This window comes from Rhinolophus sinicus, linkage group LG09 (genome assembly GCF_036562045.2).
Source record: "Rhinolophus sinicus isolate RSC01 linkage group LG09, ASM3656204v1, whole genome shotgun sequence".
In the NCBI taxonomy this organism is placed as follows: Eukaryota; Metazoa; Chordata; class Mammalia; order Chiroptera; family Rhinolophidae; genus Rhinolophus; species Rhinolophus sinicus.
In genome coordinates this window covers 21465317-21490154 of record NC_133758.1, presented here as the reverse complement: position 1 = coordinate 21490154, position 24838 = coordinate 21465317, and the positions used below count along the sequence as shown (strand labels likewise).

Here is a 24838-nt window from a genome sequence, read left to right as displayed (position 1 = left end):
ATGGGTGGATAAAAGCACTAAATCACTGGCAAAATCTTTTTCTTTGGTTATAGATGATGAAAATGTTCTAATCACCCATCTGTACTGTTATATCCTGAAATGGCATATATGGCCACATTGCTAACAGTATTTACAGTTCACTGAGGAGGGAATTTCAAGTCATACAGTAATTTAAAGTTAGGAAATATTAAAAAATAAAGTCAGGAAAGATTGTCCTTTCTTTACAATGTACAACTTCCTTTTTGCAGATTTTCCTTTTAAAATTTATTATGAGTTATATCCTACATATAGTGGAGTATAAAGTATGGTTTAAAGATAAAGGAATGAGTAAGAACATTGTAAAAGCTAAAGAAGAGCGGACTTCATTTTCAGGTTTTTTTTCTTAATTATTCCCTTCCCAGTTTTTTGTTTTTATAATGAACTGTTTCAGACATATAAAAAGGTATCAAGCATAATACAACCTCCTTTACCCATTCTTCAGCTTTAGAAATTAAACATCACAGATGGAGTTGGGGCCCTCTGTGTACCCTCGGATCCCATTCTCCTTCTTCCTCTCCCCAAGGTAGCTACTCTCCTGATTTTGACATGTTGAAAACATTGTATTAATGTTATTCTTTCTACATTTAGCGACTTGCTTTATCACGGCACATGCTTGTGAGATGTGCTCATGTTAACACCTGTCGCCACTGTTCATTCATTTTCTCTGCTGGATGGTATTCCATTGTATGGATATGCAATGTATCTGTTCTCCTGACCACAAACATTTAAGTTGTTTTGCACATTTTAATGAAAAGTGCCTCTTTGAACATCTCTGCACGTCTCCCAGCGGACATGGGTGCAAACATTTCTCTAGGGTCCTGCTGAGTCTGAGGGTGTGTGCTCGTTTGCACCCTTACAGGATGTTGCCAAGTTGCCCTATTCATTTGTATCTTCATAAGGCAAGTGTTTACTGAACACTTATAATGTGTCAAGCCCTGATGTGACAACAGAGCTGGAGGAGCCATCTCTTTTCAAGTGAGAAGTGGAGGGAAAGGGGAAAGAACCTGGGGAGATGTAACTAGGCAGTTACCAAGAATCTGTGGAGACTATGGGTAGAGCTTTCCATTGGTTTATGGCATCTTACCTTGGGACCCTCCCAGCTGGCTCCCTATGAGATGTAATCGTGAGAGCCTGGGACTGGCATTCACAGGCCCAGGTGGTGGGCCTGGTTCTGCCTCCAATTCCTTGTGTGACCTTGGCCAAGTACCTTCCCCTCTCTGGTCCTAAGTCACTCCTCAACACGTGGGACAGGGAAGCAAGGTGAAGCCTCAATCTTTTTCAACTGCCTACAGGCGGGAGATCGGGGCTGAAACAATCAATGTATCACGTTACCCCCAGAGCCTTGATTTTCCCCTCTTCAATGTGGGCCGGCTAATCCCTGCTGATCTACCTCGCAGAGCTGCCACGAATACTCTAGATTGTCCAATGTTATCCTTTTACATGTTGTTCTCTCTTAGGCGCATTCCTTTTAGGAGGCAAAGATGACCCCTGAATTCCCTTCCAGCTTCCAGTTTTTAGCTCCTCCCATTTCCCAGACCCTGCTTCCACTTCAAATCAGCCATCTCTGCAACAAGGTATAAATATAAAAATAAATAAACCCACAGCGAGCCCCAGAGATGAAGTCAATCGCTGGCAAGTGCTGGCCGCTGCTCAGCATGCACTGTGGACATGCAACAGGGCACACTGGAGAGCACGGCACTTCCCACAGGACAGCACTGACAGCACGGCCTGGGCTAGGGAGGAAGCGAGAGGAAGGGACACAGACAGAACGCTCCTGCTGGACCCAGGGAGCCCTGCAGCCAGGAGGGCCCCAGGCCTGCTCTTTCCTATACATGCTCCCCAGACCCAACCAGGGGCTTCCCCGCCTAAGTGACGGAGCTGCAGAAGGTGGGGGAACTGGAGCCACGTGGTAAAGGTCAGATAGGTCCAGGGTCAGTTGAGTGACCTTGGGCAAGTGCATTCATCCTCCTAAGCCTCCATTTCCTCATCTGTAAAAGGGGAAGAATAATAGTCACTACCTTGCCGGGCTGTGAGGGTTCAGTGAGTTGAGAATGCCTAGCAGCAATAAGCACATAGTGGGAACACAGAAGGTACGAGTCCTCTTCCTTCCCACTCATCAGACAGCTACCTGTCTGCTCTTCACAATGTACGGCCTGGGATCACAGACCAGGAAAAGCAAGGAGCAAGAGAAGCAACTGGGAGGCATCCATTGAGGAAGGAGACAAGTCAGAACAGCTCACATATATTGGCCGCTGTGTGTTTCTACCTCACTAAGTGCTGTGTGTGTCTTGTACCTCACTACGGGCTCTGTGGTCTTTAACACTTGATTGAAACTTCTAAGAAATCCTTCCCAGATGAGGAAATTCAGGCACTGAGAAGTTACTTATTTGCCCATGCTTTTAGTTTTGACTGTGAAACATGTTAATGATTTATATATTCAAATTTAAATTAAGCCAGCCCTAAAATGAAATATAAACAGAAACAAACTAACCCAGCTAAGACAACTTTTGCACAGTGTACTCTGACTCGCCCTCCAGTAAGTTATATTCAAAGGACAAAAAGAACTGCGCTGCTAAGAAATGTATATATTTTTTAAATCATGAATTCACAATAACATCTCCGATTCCAACAGATGTTCTTCCTCTCTTCTCATTCCACATTCATTGCTTTCTCCCATTTGAGAACTATGGTTTTTTAAACACCAACACTATATGTTATAGTTACTCATGTGCTCAATACTAGAATACACACAGAGTAAGTCTGGAACTCACACCACCACCATTCCCAAACGCCCTGAACCTGTTGATGTGGGTAATTTTCCATCAAAACAAAAAAACCCACCTTTTGGGATTCTGACTAGAATTGCATTGAATCTATAGAGCAATATTAGGAGAACTGAGGTAATTATTATACTGTATCTCCCTATTCAGCAATATGGCACATCTCTCCATTGATTTAAGTTTTCTTATATAAAGTTTTATAAATATCTACTTAAAAATATCTCCCATATATTTGTAGACATATCCTTATCATTGCTACAGTAAATGGTCTTTTATTTTAAATTACTTTTCCTAATAGTTTTGTGTTGGTGTGCTAAAATAGAACAGGTGTTTTGTCTTATATCCTTAACCATTCTAAACTTTCTTATTTATTCTAATAATTAGCCTGTAGATTCTCTTGGGTTTTCTATGTAGACAATAATTATCAACTGCAAATGACAATTTGTTTCTTTCTTTCCAAGCTTTCTCTCTCTTATTTTCTTTTCCTGTTTTAGTACTCTGGTTACAAATTCCATTGTAATTAAATAGAAGTAGTGATAGCATGCATCCTTATTTTGTTCCTGATTTTAAAGGGAATGCTTTTAATATTTAACCATTATGTGTGTTTGCTGTAGGATTCTTTGTAGATATTTTAGCCTGTTAAGGAAGTTCTCTTCTAGTACTAACTAATCTGCTAAGAATTTTTGCCATAAATGGCTGTTGGATTTTACCTACTATTCTTTCCATATCCAATAAGATGGTCCTACTTTCCCCTTTAAGTTGTTAATGTGGTCAATTAATGTTGAACCAACCCTGCCCAAATCCAACTTGGTTCTGTTGCTTTTTTTTTTTTTTCAACTTATTGCTAGATTCAAATAGAAAAAAGATTAGTACAATCTAAATGAGCATCAACAGAGGCTAGTTAAATAAATTATGGTGTTGGTCAGGTTTCTCCACAGTTATTTTTCCCTTTCCATATTTTATTCTTTGGAAGTGAGTCACTACAGAAGGCAGAGAGGAACTAAGCTGTACCTCCTTGTCAGGGGAGTACCTTCATATTATTTGGAATTCCTCCATAAGGAAGATTTGTCTCTTCTCCATTTATTTATTCAGTCACTTATATAATGAGCGTGGGCTCACAGATATTTTATCTATTGTTTGGACTATAAACCAATACGATGCTATTTTATTGCTCAAATTATTCTACCTTTGGTCACTGGGTGGTCTTTCAGACTGGTTCCCGTGACTCCATCCTTTTGTTTTTGTGAGTATCTCCTTGCCTTCTGGAGGAACTACAAGATGCTCCAGACTCTTCTTGCATTTTCCCTGCCCCAGCACTGGAATCAGCCATTTCTCTGAGGAAACTTTATTCCAGAACTTAGAAACCAAGACCTGGGCGCTGGGAGTGCTCGATGCTCCTGGGATATCATTAGCCCCAGGTCCTCTCAGCAGACAGAGCGAAGCACTATAGTACGTATCCTAACGCATGCATCCCCACATACGTCTGCATCTCTCCATGGTGTATATATGAAGCTACACATGAGTTTCACACGGATGTCTCCAATTCTAATGCAGTACCACAGGGTTCATTCTAGCCTTCTCTTCTTTGTTTATTTGTCATTTCTCTCTCAGAGAAATCAGAAATCCGACTCACACCATCCACTTACTTATTTGTTCCTGTCTGGTATACTACACATTAAGCAGTCTCAGGACTGCTCATTCTTACCGTCATGAGAAACAAATTACTAACTAGAGTACTTACGTACAGTTTATTTTGTGTTTATCCTTCAGAGTTTTCAGACAAAACATAATTTTCCAAAGTTACTTAGGGCAGCTTCGCCCCATTCCCCAGTCTTCAGTGTGGTTATATCACACATTTGTACTTAAGTTACTTTCGTTTGTCACAGTCTGTTTTCCACCCTGGGATCTCCCAATATCCTGGTTGATTTTTTTTAAAGTTTGCATACATTGAAGTTCATTCTTTGTGATGTATTCTATGGGTTTTGACAAGTGCATAGTTAAGAATCTACAGAATAGTTCCATCGGAATAAAAGCAAGAAGCTGGAAGATGAGCACAACACTGCAGCCTGTTTTCCCCCCAAGACCGTCCGCCACACTAGGTAACCTGTACTTCGCCCCTTCAGGGAATAAAAGCTAAAACTCAGGACCCACCTGAAGAGATAGATCCTCCCAACCTGAAAGTTGACACTTTACGTTTTTTTCTTTATTTCACACACCACTTCTGTTTAACACTGTAAATGATACCCTAACTAGTGCAGTAAGGCAAGAAAAAGAACGTATAAGAATTGGAAAGGAGAAACAAAACTATCATTTTTCATAAATGATATGATTATATATACAAAAATTCAAGAATGGAAAGCAGTTAACAAACCAGGAGAGTACAGCAATTAATATAATCTTTTAAAAAAATGCATTACTTGCAATAGTATCATAAAATATAAAGTTACCAGGAAACGTCTAATAAAAGATATCAACACTTTATGGCAAAATTATAAAACTTGAATGAAAGATATAAAGAAGACTTAAATATACAGAAATACTATTTTCATGGATTAAAATACCTAATATTTTAAAGATGTCAGTTTTCCCTATAATGATCTACATAATCGATACAATTCCAATCACTATCCCAAAAAGTGTTTTGTGGAACGTGATAAGCTGATACTTGACCAGTGCAAACGGCCAACGATAGCCAGGATATTTCAGTTAAGACTGAAGAAGAAAAACAAAGAGGAGCCTTGCTTTACCTAACATCTAGATTTGATTAATGAGGACTTGTAATTTATTAAGATGTTGTGGTATTAGCATATAAAGAGACAAACGGATCAATGGAACAAAAGAGAGAAGCCAGGAAAAGACGCTCCCGCCCCAACATGTAGAACCTTGATACCTGACAGGTAGTGTTTCAGATCACTGAAGAAAGAATCAAGTGGTCAATAAAATAATGCTATAGAACGAGTGAATGTCCATAGGAGAAAAAAATGCAATTGGACTCCCATATCACACCATACACGTTTTTTTTTTTCTTCAGGTAGATTAAACAACCACGTTTAAGGCAAAGCAGTAAAACTTTTAGATGGGAGAATATCTTCCTGACTGGAAGATAGGAATAACTCTCTTAAACAAGATATAAAAAGCACAAACCAAAAAGGAAAAGACAGATAAATTAAACTGTATTTTAAAAGTACTAGAAAGACAGAGAGTAAAAATACATAGAATGAAAAAGAAATTTCCAACACATGTGAGAAAGGACCAGAATCCAGGAAATATAAACTATAAGTATTAAGACAAACCATCCAGTAGAAAAATGGCATAGACTCTCAACATATCCTTTACAACAGAGCAAATCTGAATAACAAATAAACAAAAGAAGCTGTTCAAAACTCACTGGTAATCAGGAAAATGCAAATTTAAAGCACAATGAGATCACTGCAATAACTAACACACTGGCAAAATTTAAGTCTGAAAATATCAAAGGCTTTCAACAGGAACGCGGAAGTGCTAGTGAGAGAATAAACCAGTATGATCACTATGGAAACCAGTTTGGAATCACCATGCTCTACAACCCAGCAATTCCACTCGTAGGTATTATACCCAAGAGATTCTTTCACACTATAGCATTAGCCATGAACAAAAATGTCCACAGCAGAACTATTTGGAGTAGCCAGAAACTGGAAACAATACAAATGTCCCTCAATAGCAGGATGGGTACATAAATTATGGTATATTTATGCATAGAACACAAAAGGCAGTGGAAATGAATGAACTAGTTATACACACCATCTAGATAACTCTCAGGAATCTACTATAGAGTGAAAGAAGCAAGTCACAAGAGCCCACAGACAGTATGGTGTCGTATTACAGCATTCAGACATAGGGATGCATGCATAGGTAATAAATCGTCAAAGAGAAGCAAGAGAATGATTCCCAAGGGTCGGAATAGTGATTCTTCAAGAGGACAGGAATGAGATGCAAACTGGGAGAACACAAAGGGAGACTCTAAAATCCTCTTGACCTAGACAATGAGTATATGTTTTTTTATTTTATTAAAATTATTAAAAACATACATATGTGCTTTCTATACTGTTTGTGTAGATGACATATTTCATAATAAAAATTAGTCTTGTTATATTTTAGACAGTCGTTTCTTGTGAAACAAACTCCATCCCCCAAATACTTTGATTTTTAAATAAATCCCTGGTTCTGTTTGTTTTTTTTTTTTTTTTTTTTTTCAGTTATAAAATATTTATTCTATTTTTCTTTTTTAAATTAGTTTCTGGTGTACAAAACAATGTACTAGTTAGAAATTTACACCCCTCACAAAGTGATAACTCCCCTCCCCGTTTGTCTTTTATAACATACCTGCTGGAGGTGGGGGGACGAGTGCAGAGGCAAAAAAAACAGTATTAAAAGTTTTGGTTAATCAAAGTTAAATTGCAAAAGCCTCTCATTTGTAACAGTTCCCATGTTATTCTATTTCTGAACTTTATTGTGACCTTGAAATGGAGGATTACAACAACAGCATCAACTCTTACCTGCCTGAGAGGGGAAATGATTTGTTAACAGACCAAATTCTTCCTAGAGACTATATTTGGATGTGTAACAGGTAAAGGATTCTTGAACTAAAATACGTACACTTCACAAAAAATAAGGCTACACAAAATGAAGACAAAGCATTCTATTTTTACATAGAGAAACCTACCATTGCTTCTCTCAAAACCTTACTTTTGTGAGAGACATCTAATATTCAATAAAAAACACTAACTCTGAAGGCTTAACGAAATACAAACAAGACTCGAAAAACAACAAAAGGAATGTACTGTTTTAAAAACAACTGTCCAACTAAAGCCAGTAAATGGTCATAAGAAACACTGATAATTTTAATTCTTATTGAAGCATTCACAAAAGTTTAATGTTACCCAAGCATTTAAAAAGCCTGTGTTGCTGCTTTCATTTAAACTCTAAGATGCTCTGCTGGAGCATTACATACCTGAGAGTGACAGACTGAGACCTAGAACAAAATGGAGGTGCCCCACTCACATCTCAAATATACTTCTTCAGTTAGCCCCCCATGACAGGTCCTGACCACTTCTGTCATGCTCTCTTTTCTTGTCTAACACGTTATGGTATGTGAACTACAAGTTAGTATTTGATCAAATGTAACTGTATCATATTTATGAACTCTCTTATATGTGGAAGCTAAAAAAAACCCTAAGTTCTTAGATACAGGGAACAGATTGGTAGTCAGAGAAGGGGGATGGTTGGTGGGAGAAATGGGTAAAGGGGACCAAAAGCATGTTGACTAAGTTAATATACTGTATTGCATATTTGGAAGTTGCTAAGAATAGCTTTTCAAAGTTCTCATCATAAGAAAAAAATTTTTTGTAACTATCTATGGTGACGTGTTAATTAGACCTATCATGGTGATCATTTCCCACTGTACACAAATATCAGATCATTATGTTGTATACCTGAAACTAGTATATGTCAATTATATCTCAATCAAAAAGAAAAAAAAAGCTATTCAAAATTACAAAACATATTTTTTTCCAAAAAAAACCTGTAATTGTAAAATATTAATATCACCCCCCCAAAAAACTGTAAAAGCTTCAAAGGCAGTCCATGTTTTTTGTTTACCTTGGGTTGACGCCCCACCATCTCCCACAGTTTGAACAAGTTATGTAGGCTATAGCTTAGATGAGTCATAAACAATGGATACTGGTAGACAGTCAATACAAAGTAAATTCTCTCTCATCCTAAAATGAACTCTTGAAAAATACTTTAGAGAACATCTCCCCTTGCCTATTCCAGGGGCATCTCAATCCAACAAGTCCTTGCTGCCCTCAGAACTTTTTCCTGAGATTGTTACCAGTGAATGGCAGCACCATCAATCCAGAGGTACCCACCAGGCTCTCCCACTCCTACCCCCATCTGGCCAACTGCCAAATCATGTCAGTTCTACGTCCTTTACAGTCTTGAACCCACTTTCCTCTCTTGTTACTAAAATGTAGTTAGTTTTGGAATCATCACCTCTCATCTAGCCTAGGTCAACAACTTCTTAAATGTCCTCTCTGCTTTGAATCTTCTATTTCCAGCCCCAAACCCACTCCCTGAAATGCAGTGACGAAGGACAGGAACTAAGGCGTTACATACATGCCTGCATTTGAACCTCGACTCACTAGCTGTGTGAACTTGGGCAATTTTCTTAACCTCTCACCCCAGTTTCTTCACTACTAGAGAGAGTAACACCCACCTCTAATGGTTGATAGGAGTGAAGAAAATAATACATGTATTGTGAACAGTGTTCCACACACAGAAAGGCTGGATTATGTATGTGGCGGGGCGGGGGGCCGGGGGGAAGGAGGGGAGAGGACACGACAGATGTGCAAGGGCTGCAAAAATCACAGGATACACATGATGCAATGTCCTAAAGCATTGGTATAACTTGAGGACTTGAGAAAACAGTTTACACCAAAATAAGAATCTATTGTGGCCTACTTCGAAAACTTGCATAAGTATTTAAGACAAAACAAGAGATTTCAATAAAAACCTTCTCCTGGGAGGTGGGGGCTGTTCAGAATATGCCTCCTGGACTCCCTGGGAAGGAAAAATTCTCTGTTCTTCCCTACATGCTTCCAGTGGAAATGTCTGGAACTCCTATATGCACTCAATAAATTGTTATTATTCAGTTACTCCTCAGTTAAAGCCGTTTCAGTGGCTCCCCACTGCCCGCAGGATAGTCTGAACGACGCACACTGCTATAGAGCCCTGGTTTCCCTCTCCAACTCACTTGTCTACACTCCCGCACCAAAGGTCCAGGGCACTGCAGTCGGCCAAGCCTGCGGTTCTTTATCTCCCTCATCGCTGGACTTCTGTCGGGCATCATTTTTGCTCCCTGCATTCTATACCCCTGGCCCCTCGATCCCCCTTCCCCCTGCCTAACTCCTGCATCCCTGGGTCTCGGAAGCGCATCATCTCTGGCATTCCTGAGTCCAACTGCTTTACTCCCAGGGCTGGGCCAGGCCCGCCCGCAAGCTCCCCTTATTACACGTATCCCTGTCCCAGCTGTGAAGCACTGTGAGGAAAGGGGCTGTGTTGCCTTTTCCACTGTGCTGTTTAGCGCTCAACGAACTTCCGACTTCAGTAAGCTCACGGATCCAGGTCTCCATCACTAGAGGGATCCGAGAACAAGAATCCGTCCGCACTAACTCAATAGCGATCCCCGCCATCCCCCGGGTGGGAAGGGGCCTCAGGACGGGTCCCAGCCCAAGTTCCAAGGCCTGGCAAACGCCAGACGGGCCGGAAGGGACACCAGCTTCGAAACACAGTCCAAGGGCACGTCCCGAAGAACCACCAATACCTCGGAGTCGCGACCCGCCTCGGGCAACCAATACCCGAGCGCGCCCAGGGCCCGGCCGAAGCCGAAGCGCCGAGCGCCCCGCTCCGCGCACGCGTGGTAGCGCCGCGGCCTAGAGGGCGGTGTCGGTAGGAGGGGTGGGACAGTCCTCACGGAGCAGGCGCACGGGTTGGTCCTTGTCGGGGTGGCCCGCGGACGGAAACAGTCAGTGCCCGAGCCCTCGCACAAAGAACTGCAGCCTCCAGACAGGCGGGCGGTCGCCAGTGCCAGAACGGCTCCTCACCCCGCTCCGCACGCCGTCCTCAGCCGAGGCCGCGCTAACAGGAGAGTCGGCGCCGTTGCGCGGTCAGCACCGTGCTCGCAGCGGCTCCGGAACGCCCGGGCAGCTGCCAGGCTGACGCCGGAAGCTGAGCCCGGGACCGCACCGGAAGGGCCGCCTCTCCCCGTGCATCTCCGCCCCATCCGCCCAGGGTTCCTTCCCAGTCTCGGACGTACTTTAGAGGGTCAAGTATTGTCTTTTACCACGATCGAGGAGAACGAGTTCTTGAGACCTACTTCATCAAGGGGGCGGCCTGCTAGGCGCAGATGCAAGACGAAAAACAAAAACCTCTGCCTTTGCTCTGTAGCTGTGTCACATTCCACGGCACCATGGTTGAACCAATTTTTATTAACTTTCTTTGCTGCAACCCTCCCTCTCTCCACTTCTTCCCCATTCTCGAGAGGTAACTCAGAAGTCATCTCCTACTTACTTTCCTTGAAACACCCAATCTCTGAGGTCATTTCCTGCTTTGCTTCTTGAATAGCATCTGGCACTTACTATTAATCACCACCTCTGGTGGCGTGCCTCTTTTCCTGCAGCAGCTATCCCAAAACCTTCCCCACCGACCCTGCCTCTCATTAGAGTGCTACCACAGGCTTTGCCTGTCATCTAAAGGGAAGCAGTATCTTGGGATACAGAGAACCCCCTCCTCACTGCTTCCCTCCCACACACGTTGGGAGTCTCGTCTTCACTTGTCTCCCAAATTAAACTACTTGAGTACAGAGATGGTCATCTTAAGCACTGCCTATGAAAATGACTGAACGAAAACACTTTTAGGAGCAATCTGACATGAAGATACACACCCTGGTTTACACATATGGAAACCTTTGACAAAACTGCTGCTCTGCCCTTGACAGGAGACTCATGCTGTTTGAACACTATCCAGTGTCCCCTCTGTCCAGTGCTGGTCAGCCATGTTGCAAGCTATAACCTGTTCCCTGGACTAAGGACCCTCTGCTTTTCCTTTCCACTGGGCCTGGAGGTTGTTTTTGTCTTATTTATATTTAAGTCTAAGTTCGCTGTGAGGGTCTACTTGGCTGAAGGAAAAGGAACCTGTGCCAAGTTTCCCCTTCAGAGCTACGAGCCTGTTTTTGACCAGATTAAACCACGGAAGGGTTTTAAGCAAGTGGGTACTATTAAGACATGCATTTTTTCTAAATGCTTACTCGGGCTGCACTGTGGAGAGTGGATGGGAGAGGTGCCAAAGTGTATGTGAGACAAGCAGCTACTGCAGGGTTACAAGAGAGATGATGCTTGAACAGTGTGGCAACAAAGAAAAAAAAAAAAATTCAAGCACTTTTAAGGTGAAATAGCCAGAACTTGGTGAGATTAGATTGAGGGTAAGGGAGAGGAAGGCATCAAGATAATTACTAGGTTACAGGTTTGGGCAACTGGGTAGTATAATAGATGGTGCTGTGTCATTCACTATGGTGTGGAATAATGCAAGAGGACAGATGTCTTCCTCCTCATCAAAAGACTCAAAAGGCTTTACTTGCCAAGCAGCAAAATGAGTACATTAGGGATGGAACCTCAAAAGGGAGGGGCTGATTTGGGAAAGAAAAGAGCGCAGTATCAGAACTGAAAAAAAGCAGGATTCCAAAACTTATCTTGATCATTTAATACCCTTGGGCATTGCCCACTACGTGTCCCAGGTCCTTGCACAGAATGTTTTCACAATATCTGACATCTCGTGACCAATCAGGGGCCAAGGAAAATTTTAGCAAAAAACAATTCCATTTTGCTTGGTATCAAAATTTTATTATTGGTAATAACTTTGTAAGTCAATGAGAAAGTGATTTATCAAAAACATTTTACTTTAGAACATCTCTTTGGTTCAGGTACATCTAGAATCTGGAAAAGATATATATCACCTGGAACAGACTTCTGAAAGTTACCAACCAATTTTACAGATGAAGCAACCAAAAACAACTGAGGTCTTAGGAAGTTTATTCATTTGATAAAAAGGTTCTGCTTGGCATATTAGACATATCATTCCTACTTTTTACTCAAATACATTGCTTTCTCTCATTTCATGAGTACATACATATACATGCATAAATGATAACGTATACCTATAGAGCACAGATCTTGCCTTACTCTATCTAAAGCTAGGATTTTTAAGACATACTTTTTAACTGTTTTTGAAAACAGGGTTTTGTGGTAGTGTCTTAGGAAGCTGGACAAGAAGAGTAAGGTGGAGGCTGACTAGTGGGCCTTTGGGCCCCATCATTGCTTCAACCGAAAATAAATGGAACTGCTCTTACCTGTTTTAGATACTGCAGCATTATAGTGCTGTTATTATAACTCCTTTGAGAAATAACTATTTTACTATAACTATAACAGAGGTTCTGCTGTTAACAAAGTTTGAAAACCACTGTACTTAGGGATTAGAGTATGAGTTTGGTTAATATTTATAGACTAGAGCCAAGATCCTTCACAACAGGTCCTAGGCATATAGATGCAGGGTCAGTATACATAGGACAACTATCATGGATACTTGTTGTCCAGAAGGATCACAAATTGTTAATCCTGTGAATGGCTAACGGGAAGGATGTGTGCAGGCAACTGGGACGTAAGGTACTGTCTACTAAGATACTACGGTCACCAAACCACAACTGCTCTGGGGACACCAGGGTTAACCTGTGAGCTTGCAGACCTCCTTTCAGGCACATTAAAGCCAGAAATGTGTAAGTGGCCTCCAGAGATGAACTACTTTGATGTTCAGTGCTTCACTTTTCTCAGAATTGTTCGGCCAGAAACCACTCTGATGCTGCCCTGTTGTGCTGCTCCCCAATGGACTGAGCTTGGACAGTGTCCTGACACTAAATCAGCATGAAGCTGTGCCGTAATGTCTTATAAGAAAATGGCCTCAAGACAAGGTCTCTCTTTTTTTAAAAGTTCTGTATGGCTCAGAGCCTATGGAGAAATGGGAGTGCCCTCAATTAACTGCTTCTTTTGAATCTGCTCAGTGGCTGAAACTCAAGACTCATGCATCAGCGCTTTGTTAAGAGCACTGCCTCTAAGTGCCAAATATATTACCCACATGATTACCGTGTTTCCCTGAAAATAAGACCTAGCCGGACAACTAGCTCTAATGAGTCTTTTGGAGCAAAAATCAGTATTTTTAAAAACTTATTTTATTTATTAATATTTTTAAAATTATTTTACTATAAGACCAGGTCTTATATTAATTTTTACTCCAAAGGACGCATTAGAGCTGATTGTCTGGCTAGGTCTTATTTTGGGGGAAATAGGGTAACTACGAATCCCTGGTCCATTTCTTTGATTCAAGTTGCAAGTCGCCGCCCAGAGATAATCCATCTCTAACTCAGGGATGGTCAACAGCCATTCAATACCTGCTCCAAAGTTTTAGAAGTAACTTAAGTCATAGAATAAAAGTTGCTTATGAGTTTTCTTGATGTATGTTAGCAATTCAATTCATTGAAGAAAAAATGGATTGTGAATGTTTACTTTCGTTAAATCTGTGCTCAGTGATTTTATAGCAAAGAATATATATAAGAAGTATTACACACAAAATGAGAATTTCATTAACACTGACAGGTATATACTAAGGTACAAAAACAAGTGATTTGACTTGGAAAATTAATTTTATTTACAAATGTTCTCCTATAAACAAAGATGCCACTTCACCCCCCCTTTACAATATAACTGATAATTGCCAGAAAAAACATTTACACAGTTTTAATCTTTCTGCAAAATAACTGCATTATGGGATAAGCAAATATGGGATGGTCTAAGACATAAAAACAAAACAAAAATCAACTTATCCAGCATGAATGCCCTATTGAAAGACAGAATGAGGAATTCAGAATCACACCCCTTAACGTGTTACTCCAAGAAACTGAAACATGTGATAATTTTGGGAGAGGTAAATGCTTCACAATAAAGTCGTCTTACATAGCACAGTTTAATTGTGATTGTTTAGGATTGATCTTGCAGGTCAATATTTATGCTCATTTTTAAAAATAAGTCATCATTGTAAAAAGGGCTTATCTACACAGATTTTTCTACTAATGAAAATATGTAGATACTGATCTGGACTCATCATTCAGGCCAATTAGTAAAATAACAAATGCATGAAAACAACTTAAAACAAAAACATAATCATCATGTGATTATCTGACTTACAAATTTAGAATTCTCCCTGAAATCAGAGAGTATTACTCCTCCACAGTTACTGTAAATTTGAATTTTTCATAGCCAAGACAATATACAGACAAAATATTTATCCAAAGAGTTCAAAATAAAATTATCCAAATTACCTACTTCTCATTTTATATGTAGGTACTTTTTAAAAACGCTTTAAATTTGATCTAGGAGGATAATCACTCACATCATAGCTAAGTTACAAGGAATTTCAAAACTTTGAAAAAAAATTCATCCCTGAGACGTGAGAGAGAAAAAGCTCTAAAAACACAGAAGTGACAGTCTTGTACCCTTTGAACAATCTTTACCATACCATGAACTTTTATTAACAGTCAGCAATCAAATGTATTCCAATCCTGGATCGTTACTGCCTCTGATGATCTGATCTTTTTGTAATGAAACTGTAAGTTCAACATTTAAAAAAATCAGATAAATAGGGACTCTGGTTTTATTGTCAGGTCTACATTTTTGTTAAGTCCAACGACAGCCAGCTAGGATACACATATTCCAATAAAGATCGAAGTAATAACTTCTGCTGGCATCTCTTCTTCTGAGTCTCCATTTCCGCAATGATCTTTACCCAAATAGTAAAAGTAATACAATTACGATTGAGTTTACTATTATCAATGGCACTGCAAAGAAAAAAAAACAGTTTGTTACCAGAAAGAAAATATCAGGAAAAAACTAAGTCAGTCACTAGCATCCCGGAAGGATGGAAATACCCAACAATCTATCATCAAGATCATGTTGCAAATACTTGTAACAGGAGCATTCAAACATGCACTGCATCACACAGCCCAAAACTTATTTTACAGAGGGCTTGTGTGATGGGGGAAAGGATCACATTGGTACAACTAGATCAATACGAAAACATCTGTGGGTAGTGCCAGTGTTACTCTGGGAACACAGAAACACAATGGACTCAGGCAGAAGTAGATCCTAATGGCTGCCAGGGACACTTGACATTAGAAATACAGTGCAAAGATTCCGTAGCTTCATCATTAAATTAAGAAAGAACTTATTCTACCCAAAGTTGTGATTAAAGCAGCTAAAGAGAGGCAGAGAGACAGAGAGAGAGAGAGAGAGAGAGAGAGACCCTAGCTTTAATGGTTTTAAATAAAAGGTTTGAACTCTTCTTTCTTGAGTTGCTCTAAAATATTTTCTAATACAATAGCAGATACGGGGCATTTATTCTTCTCTTGAAAGCCTTATAGGACTCTAACGGGCTGTACTAGTACATGGAAGCAACAGCATTGCCAAAAGGCAAGAACGTCATTGTCTTTCAACTCTGAGGCAACATACACACAGATTATACCACCAAGCATTCCATTTGCATCAACTGGCTTAGATAGAAACAAGAGGCAAACTATGAAAAAAACCAATAACTTTTAAGCAATAAAGCCCTGTTAAAGAGAAAAAAGAAATCCCACTACAAAGATGGTATTTGATAATACTCACATTTGAAAGCTTTGCTACTTAAATCAAACCACACAACTTACGAGTGCTCTACTAGTTTTTCTTCTTACCTCTCATCACAGTTCTTACAGATCGGATAAGGTTCATTAGCTGAGATTTAATTCCTGGCTCCTCTCCGAATCCGCCAATTCCCTGGTCTGTTCCCCAACCAACTGCATAATATAAAGATGATTAGCTGTGTTAAAATTTATTATGCATTCACCTTGCTCCCTCATTAGTCATGTCCTAAAAGATTATCTTGAGCCTTTGTTAAAGACATAAAATATAAAGTCATCTGACCTAAAAGTAGAAACAATACTAAGTTAAATACATTAGAGTATATTTTTTACTTTTGATAAGCAGCAAAAACTCATTTCATTTCCACTTTGATTTTATAAAATCAACTACAGTCTAATAAATTATGTCATGGCATTTAACTCAGTAAAGGTGACCGTTGTGACACCCTAATTGATTTTTTTCTTCTTTAAACTAACAAAACATTTTTCAAGTCCGAACTAAAAAAACAGACAACCAAGGCACAGTGTCAAGTTGAATAATGAATTGGCTCAATTCAGAATTTTAAAACCTAATGCAATTTTCAGTATAAAGACATTGTGACTGAGATTCACTATCTGTATCACACGGGGGAAATTTTTAACCTAAACCTGGTCAGCTCGGTTAGGTTTAGAACATGCTTGATCCTGCCAGCAGGGGCACACCTTTTTTATCCTTGATCATTATTCTTCATTTCTCAGTTCTGAGGTGAGGATTTAGCCAACTATCCCACTTATTTTCTGTAAATGAGTCTTTTACCTCCTTCTATATCATTTTCCTGATAGTACAAATCATTATTTCTTTACCTTTATCTGTTAGTTCTTTTTTTATTACCTTACACATTCTTCTAAAGACTTACATGTCCTCATTTCTACAATTTGTCCTTCTCTTGTCCTCATTTCAGGTCCACCTGTCATATCTCATATGACTATATTATTTTTTTTTATCTCATATGACTACAGGGCTTAATTAATTCCTGACATGTTAACCCTTAAACTTGAAGACAGAGAACAAGTCTTTATTTTATACATGAAAGAACCAAGTATCAGGAAACAAGATTGCACTTTGCTTACTGGTATTTTGCTTTGGCAGCCTGAGCCAAATAATAATACGCTGTTTCATGTTTTTTTTGTACCACTCATAATTAGCACGGAATATAATAGTACTCTGTGTGATTTTTTCTTTAAATGTGTGGTTTTTAAAAAAGTTGTATTAAGATACAATTCACCTAATACAGAATTCACACACTTAAACGTATACAATGGTTTAACATTATGTTCACAGAGTTGTGCGACCATCACCACACTCAATTTTAGAACATTTTTATCACCCCCAAAAGAAACCCTGAACCCATTAACAACCACTTCCCATCCCCCTCAGACCCCGCTAGCACAAAGCAACCGCGAATCTGCTGTTTCTATATGATTGTCGATCCTGGACATTTCCTATGAATGGAATCATATGATATGTGGTCTTTTATGACTAGAGCTTCTTCACTTAGCATCATGATACTCAAGTCATCTACGGTATTCATCAGTTAGTTGATGGACATTTGGGTTGTTTCCACTTTTTAGCTATTATAAATAATGCAGTTATGAATATTCATGTTCTTATATGTGGATGTTTGTTTTCATTACTCTGGCTACACCTAAGAGTGGAATCACTGGGTCACATGGTAACTTTAATAATTTTCCTCATCTACTGTGATGAGCACGTGATTTTCTTTATTTTACTAATATGATTTCTTACATTAATTGATTTTCGAGTGTTAAATCAACCGTGCATTCCCAGGGTAAATCTCACTTCGTTTAGTTTGCCAGTATTTTGTTAAGAATTTGTCTATATTCATAAGAGATACTGATCTATAGTTTCTTTTTTCATAATGTCTCTGTCTGGTTTTCGTATCAGGTTAATAGTGGTCTCATGGCGTGAGTTGGGAAGTACTCCCTCCTATTTTTGGAGAGAGTTTATAAAGAATTGGTATGAAGCAAGCCTTCTTTACATGTTTGGTAGAATCCAGCATTGAAGCCTGGGCTTTTCTTTGTTGGAAGTTCTAAAATTATTAACTCAGTTTTTTCACACGTTATAGGTCTAATCAGATTTCCTAATTCTTTGTGCGATACTCTGCATCTTCCCAGGAATCTGTCCATTTCATCTAAGTCATCTACTATGTTGGCATATAGTTGTTGATAGTATTCAAAAGAAAAATAGAATCCTCTTCATTTCTCTAAGGTCAGCAGTAATTTTTTTTAACTTTTAATTATGAAAATTTTAAAACATACTCGTACCTAACACTCAGTTTTAATAATTGTTATATGTGCTTCATCTTTTTTCTGAATACTTCCTAACTATAATACCTTTATTACACTAACAAAATTTACAGTGATTCCTTAATATTAACCAGTATGCAGTCCATATTCAAATTTCATCAAATGTTCTCCATGTCTTTTAAAGTTGATATATTTGAACCAGGAGTCAATCAAGGTATACACACTGCGTATGTATATCTCCCTTACATTTCCCTCTCTCCTTTTTTTTGTCTTTCTTACATTTTGTATGTTTGCCTCATGGTCACTCCCTCCCCCTTTTCCCCACAGCACTGACTTGTTGAAGAGACCTGTCTAGTTCTCATTGTCATTGCTGAGACAAGTCTCTCCTATTTACCACAAAACACATCCCAGCTTCCCCTTCCGGCTACCTTTTCTTCATTTCCTCCAATTTAGTGGTAACGCTGGATAATCCTGCTGTCTCGTTTTATCACTTTCCATTTACTTCTCAACCCATTCCAATCTGGATTTTACCCACTGCTTTGACTGCTCTTGTAACATCACCAATGACCTCTACTACCGTGATTCCTTAGGACACTTTTCAGTCCTTCTCTTACTTGGCTTCTCAGAACATTCCACCATTGTACTATCTCTTCTTTAAACACTCCTTGGCTTCTGTGAAACCCCACCGTCTAGATTTTCCCATCTCTGTTTTGCTCGCTCAACAATTTCTCCTGTCAGCTCTTCCATCTCTACCTAAACATTAAATACTGGAAGAGATTCTAGGACTGTCCTGGCCACCAATTCTCTTTGTACTCTTCTTTCCCTGAGCAATTTCATCTCTTCACATGGTTTCATTTATCATCTGTGGTTGACAAACTCAAAGTTCATTCTCCACTCTGGCTCTTGCTTTGTTCTACAGATTTAAGTCCAACGGACTAGTCCACATTTCTACTTGCCTATCTCACAGATGTAATCTCAAACTCTAATGTCCAAAACTTATTTCATTATCTCTTCACCTTCTTATCCAACCACCCATCTCCCAATTTCCCTCCAGTACTCTGTAACTCAATAAAGGTACTACCGCTCACTCAGTTGTTTAAGCTAGAAAACCAATACCATGTTTCCCTGAAAATAAGACCTAGCTGGATAATCAGCTCTAATGCGTCTTTTGGAGCAAAAATTAATATAAGACGCGGTCTTATTTTACTATGAGACTGGGTCTTACATAATGTAACATAATGTAAGACTGGGTTGTATATTAATTTTTGCTCCAAAAGACTCATTAGAGCTGATTGTCCGGCTAGGTCTTATTTTCGGGAAACACGGTAGAGATCTTTGACTTTTTCCTTTCTTTCTCATTCCCAATGTCCAAACAGTAAAAATTTGCCTTTTCTACCTTTAAAATATCTTGATTTGTAACAGTTTCGTAGGTCTCCCGTAACAAAGCAGCACAAATTGGGTGGCTTAACACAAATAGAAATTACTCTTCTCACAGTTCTGGAGTCCAGAACTCCGAAAGCAAGCTATTGGCAGAACTAGTTCCTTCTGGGGCCTCTAAGGGATAATCTTGTCTATGCCTGTCTCCTAGCTTCTCCTAGTTACTGGCAATCCTTGGCACTGTTTGGCTTGTAGCTGCGTCACTCCAATCTTTGCCTCTTGTCACATAGCCTTCTTCCCCATGTGTCTGTGTATCTCTTGTCACACAGCCTTCTTCCCCATGTGTCTCTGTATCTGTCTCCTTATATAGACACCTCATTGGATCTAGGGCCCATCCCACTCCAGTGTGACCTCATCTTAATTTGCTTACATCTACGGAGACCCTATTTCAAAATAAGGTCACATTCACTGGTACCAAGGGTTAGGACCTCAATATACCTTTTTGGGAAGGACACACTTCAACCCCCATGATCTCTTCTACTTTCTGTATGTATAGTGGTGAAGAGATGGACTCTTGAGGAAGAGTCTAAGTTCCAATTCTAGGTCTGCCACTTTCTAGCTGTGTGATCTTGGAAGTTACCTACTGTCTTTTGTGCTTCAGGTTCCCCATCTGTAAAATAGGGGTGAAAACAGTATCTATTTCACAGGGTTGTTGTGTCAGGGTTACACACGTTAATATACGTAAAGCACTTGATGCAGATCCTGGCACACAGTGTTAAGTATTAGTTATTATTATTATTAATTATTATGCTCATTCAACTAATAGTATACCCACCCCACTACTTGCCCTATTTGGAATGGTGCTTCCCACATCCACTCTTGTCCCCGTGCAGTCTGTTCCATACTGTAGCCAGAAGGATCTTGCAAATAACACAAATCTGGTCATGTCACTGCACTGCTTAAGACCTTGTTTTCACCTGCCCCAGTCTACACACCAGCTCTTATTCCTTACCCGCCCAACTTCTCCCAACCCTTCACCTTCACCTAGTTAATGTTTACTCGCTTATCAGATTTCAGGTGAGACACACTTTCTCCAAGAAGCTTTCACGGATTCGCGGTTTAGTATCTCCCTGCCCTTCTCTTTCATAATCTTCTGCATGCTTGTTCTTGTTACTTGTTCAGTTTTACTTAGGTTAATTTCCATTGGGAGGACAGGGTAACTTCTGTAACCCCAGCTCTTATTTCATGGGCCTGGCACATCATTTGTGCTCAATAAATCTCTTCTGAAGGCACAAATGAATCCACCTTGCTCGTGGGGTTGAGTTTCAGTGACTCACAGATACACGGGGTATACTGTAACAAGCGATGCACATCACGCAGTATCCTGCCTCAGTTTTGCCTCGTGTAGCAAGAAGCGGCCCGCCCAAGAGGCCATGGAAATTGCTGGATTGTGAGGTCCTGCTTGGCATAACTTGTGTCTTCATCTTTGTATCCTTCGATTCTAACACAGATCCCGGCACATCGTAGACACCCACAAATGTGTGCTGAATAAACTTTTCTTGGAACGTGGGTGGCGGAATGTCGCGAGAATCCCAACACTTTCCCTTTCCTATTAGCCCCAGAGCCCAGGAACCCCTATGGCCCTCCATCAGTTCATTCTCCTGATTACCTGTGCTCCAAATGAGCTACGCCCCTCCCTCTTTAACTGAAAACCGAGACCCGGGTATTTTGACCGTTGAAAGTGGTCACAGAGACGTGCACTACATCACTAACCTACACCGGCTGCAGACGGGCTTCGCGGGCACCTCTCCGTATCCCCCCCACCCGTACCCACCCCAGGGCCCCTCACAGTGGGCGGCCGTTGAACAATCTTCACCCCGCTGCTGAATTCAAACCTGGTGAGACCAAAGTGGCTCGGCTTCCTCCCGCAGGGAAAGGCCCCAAGAGCCAAGCCCTCGGCGGCTCGTCGGTCCCCGCCCGGGTTGTCCCCTCTCGCAGCCCGGCTCGCGTCCGCGGCCCAGGGGCTCTGCCGCCGCCACCTCGGCCCCGCCCCACGGCCCCACTCACTGTTCTTGAGGAAGCGCTCCTCGTGCAGCACGGCGATGGCATTGACGCACAGCAAGGCTGCCTGCAGCAGCGAGTACAAGGTAAAGGCCATCGTGGCTGGGCGCCGGCCGGAGACCCAACTGATTCTTCTGCCGCCGCCGCAAGGGACGTGGCGCCGCCACGGCCGGCGCTCTCCTACGGGAGCCGGTGAGGCCCAGAAAGCTTTCCAAGAAGCTCCGCCCCCCGTCTGGCTAAGACCCGCCTCCCGCCTACATCAGCAAGGCTTGTGTGCTGAGCTTCTCTGGACCTGTGCTGTCCAATGCAGGAGCCACGTGTGGCTATTGAACGCTTGAAATGTGGCTGGTCCGAAATGAGGTGCTTTAAGTGTAAAATACACCGGATATCAAAGACTTAGCACGAAAACAAGAACGTCAAAGATCCCAATAATTAAAAAATGTTGATTACATGTGAAAATGTTTTGAATATATTAGGTAAATAAATTAAATTAAGATTAATTTTTCCTGTTTCTACTTCTTAAAAATGTGGCTATGAGGATATTGATAATGACGTGAAGCTTGCGTTATATTTCTACTGGACAGATGCTCCCAAGAGCTGTATGAGATGTTAATATTCCTATTTTACAGATAAAGAAATGCAGGCTTTGGCAAATAACTTAAAACATTAAAATAAAATAACACATCTTAAAATTAGTGAGAAACATTCTCTCCTTGATCAAACTCTAACTAGGCTCCCCTGGGCCTAGGCCTCAACCTTAGCCTATGAAAACTATAGATGCTCAACACAAATGATTTCATCCACTCCCCTATACCCACATTAAAAGACTTAAACAAACACTAACAGTTTCTAACAGCTCAAAGCCACGTCCCTACAATGACCCTTTAAAGTGCCTGCCTGAGAAAGCTTAAGGCTGCCGGGAAAGAATTGACTTGTTCTAGCCACACCTGAAAATAGGTCCTGACCTCCCTTTCTTAGAGCATTTACTAAGAAAGGCAAACAATTGTGAATCCTTCCTTTGTCCTTTTGAGATGCATATGTATCTCCTACAATTCAGGCGTGTCTTTCTTAAGGACCTGAAGGCCATAACTTTAAAATGTATTCATTGGGAAGGAGAGGAACTCTGTCTCCCGGTCTCTGCATGGGAGGCGGGTGGTAGATGAGGGTAAAAGGGATCAAATATATGGTAATGGAAGGAGAACTGACTCTGGGTGGTGAACACACAATGTGATATACAGATGATGTATTACAGTATTGTACACCTGAAACCTAAGTAACTTTACTAACAATTGTCACTCCAATAAACATTAATTTAAAATTAATTAATTAATTAATTTAAAAATTAAATGCCCAGTCACCTCTCTATAAATCAAAGTTGAGTTCAGTTCACACTTGACCCTCTTCCCTATTGCAAGAATATATTACTGATTAAAATCTGTCTACCAGTCTAATCGGTGTACAGCTTTGTTTATCTTTGCCAGTAAAAGGCTGTATCTAATCATGTTAAATTTTAGCTATTGTTTGAGGGTAAGGACAGTATGCAAAGTAATCACCTTCTGAACTTCTCAGGGTCCCCTAAAATAGAAAATGGAAAAGCAGCACATTAATCCCTTAAAGAAAGGACCTTGGAAGCCCATGTGTTGCTGCTGCTGGAAGAGACACTAGACAAAAAAAAAATAATAATAATAATAATTAGTTAAACTCCCAAGAATAAATTAAGCTTAAATAGGCCAACTAGGGAAGAAAAATGTATCATTTCCCACAGATATACATAAACACTATCTCCAAAATTGGACACAGGAAGATTTAAGAGAGTAAACGTCGGGACAGGATGCCAACAAATCCTCCAGTTTTTCAAGGCCCACAAATCTCTAGACACTGGTGTAGAGGAAGGTTGTTCCTGTAAGTGGAAAGTGAGCACTCCAGGATTCCTGTACTGGGCTGGGTGAGGGCAGGGGCACCTTGTTTAGAAGTTTGGTTGAGCAGTTAATCTCAATTTCTACTGCTAGATTGTATGTCTAATGAGGAGGGGGGGAAGGCGGATGAGTGGAGATTATGGCGATGGAGTGGACATGGGAGTAAAGCCTCCTGATGTAGGTGATGTTGGATCTGCTGGCAGTTTCTGAGTGTGGGCTGGGATCATGTCTCGTGAAGCCGAAGAATGGAAACACAGACCAGGGAGAGGCAAAAAGTTTTAAAAACAGGATAGTTTATTAGAAGCAGGAGAAGAGGTTGCAGCTCCCGAGCAGGAGGGGGTCCCGAATGGGGGGTGCCCCGTGACTGAGGCAAAAGCTCTCGCTTTTCTACCTTCCCTTGCCTGCTTGGGGAAGGGGAGCAGTTTGAAGAAGGGAACTTGTTTGAAGAAGGGAACTGGCGCCTTCTAATGAAATTCATCTACCAGGTTTGCTCTGCTTGCCCATCCTAAAGGGATTAGCAAAGTAACCCACTCTTTATCTATCAGATCTGCTCCATTTGTCAGGCCAAAATTAATTTTATGATGAATCTCAAGGCCTTGTTACATTATGTCCTGGAGCGAAGGAGTGATTTCAAAACCTGAAGTTTTAGGATATGACTGTCTTTGTTTATTCCACCAGGGACCTCCCTGTCTACCTAGGGACATGCTAACTCTCCTGTATCAATCCCTCCTCTGAAGACGAAACCCTAACTACTGTTAGGGGACAGGGGCGAGGACCGCTCTGGCTACATCAGGCTCAGGAGGGACGTAGAGAGAGACCAGCAGCTAGGGCTTGCCCAGAGGTCTATCTAAGGGTCCCTGGTAGATGAGCATATCCAGATGAGGAGTTTGTTGCTTTGGAGGCCACGTAGCCAGCTAGTGAGTGGTCCCCAAGCAGAGATACACCGTAGGCAGCAGCAAGAGATAATTCCTATAATGATGAATAACAGGAATACGAGAAAGGCTTCTTTAAGTCCTGTTAAGCTAGGAAGCCAGGAAGTAAGG

At 40.8% G+C, this 24838-nt stretch overlaps 2 protein-coding genes across 2 annotated transcripts in view; both read right to left on the bottom strand.

Annotated features, from left to right (window-relative positions):
- Nucleotides 1-10583, bottom strand: part of HDHD2 (haloacid dehalogenase like hydrolase domain containing 2) — a 34712-nt gene extending 24129 nt beyond the window's left edge. The window contains exon 1 of the mRNA XM_019739678.2: nucleotides 10460-10583. The gene's annotated coding sequence lies outside the window, so the exon portion shown is untranslated. The remainder of the gene's footprint in view (nucleotides 1-10459) is intronic.
- A 1842-nt stretch (nucleotides 10584-12425) lies between these two features.
- Nucleotides 12426-22071, bottom strand: IER3IP1 (immediate early response 3 interacting protein 1). The gene is made up of 3 exons (XM_019739681.2): nucleotides 21886-22071; nucleotides 16189-16290; nucleotides 12426-15294 (listed from the first exon to the last, which is right to left on the bottom strand). The coding sequence occupies exons 1-3, from the start codon at nucleotides 21974-21976 to the stop codon at nucleotides 15239-15241; spliced, it is 249 nt and encodes an 82-aa protein (XP_019595240.1). The 5' UTR covers nucleotides 21977-22071; the 3' UTR covers nucleotides 12426-15238.
- Between the last annotated feature and the right edge of the window lie 2767 nt (nucleotides 22072-24838).

Bases quoted from the DNA above. Each gene is read 5' to 3' on its own strand.
- IER3IP1 (XM_019739681.2), bottom strand. From the start codon at position 21,976: ATGGCCTTTACCTTGTACTCGCTGCTGCAGGCAGCCTTGCTGTGCGTC. The intron at 16,291-21,885 runs GTGAGTGGGGCC...TATATTATGCAG, and splicing joins GGAGCGCTTCCTCAAGAACA to TTGGTTGGGGAACAGACCAG. The intron at 15,295-16,188 runs GTAAGAAGAAAA...TTTTCTTTGCAG, and splicing joins TGTAAGAACTGTGATGAGAG to TGCCATTGATAATAGTAAAC.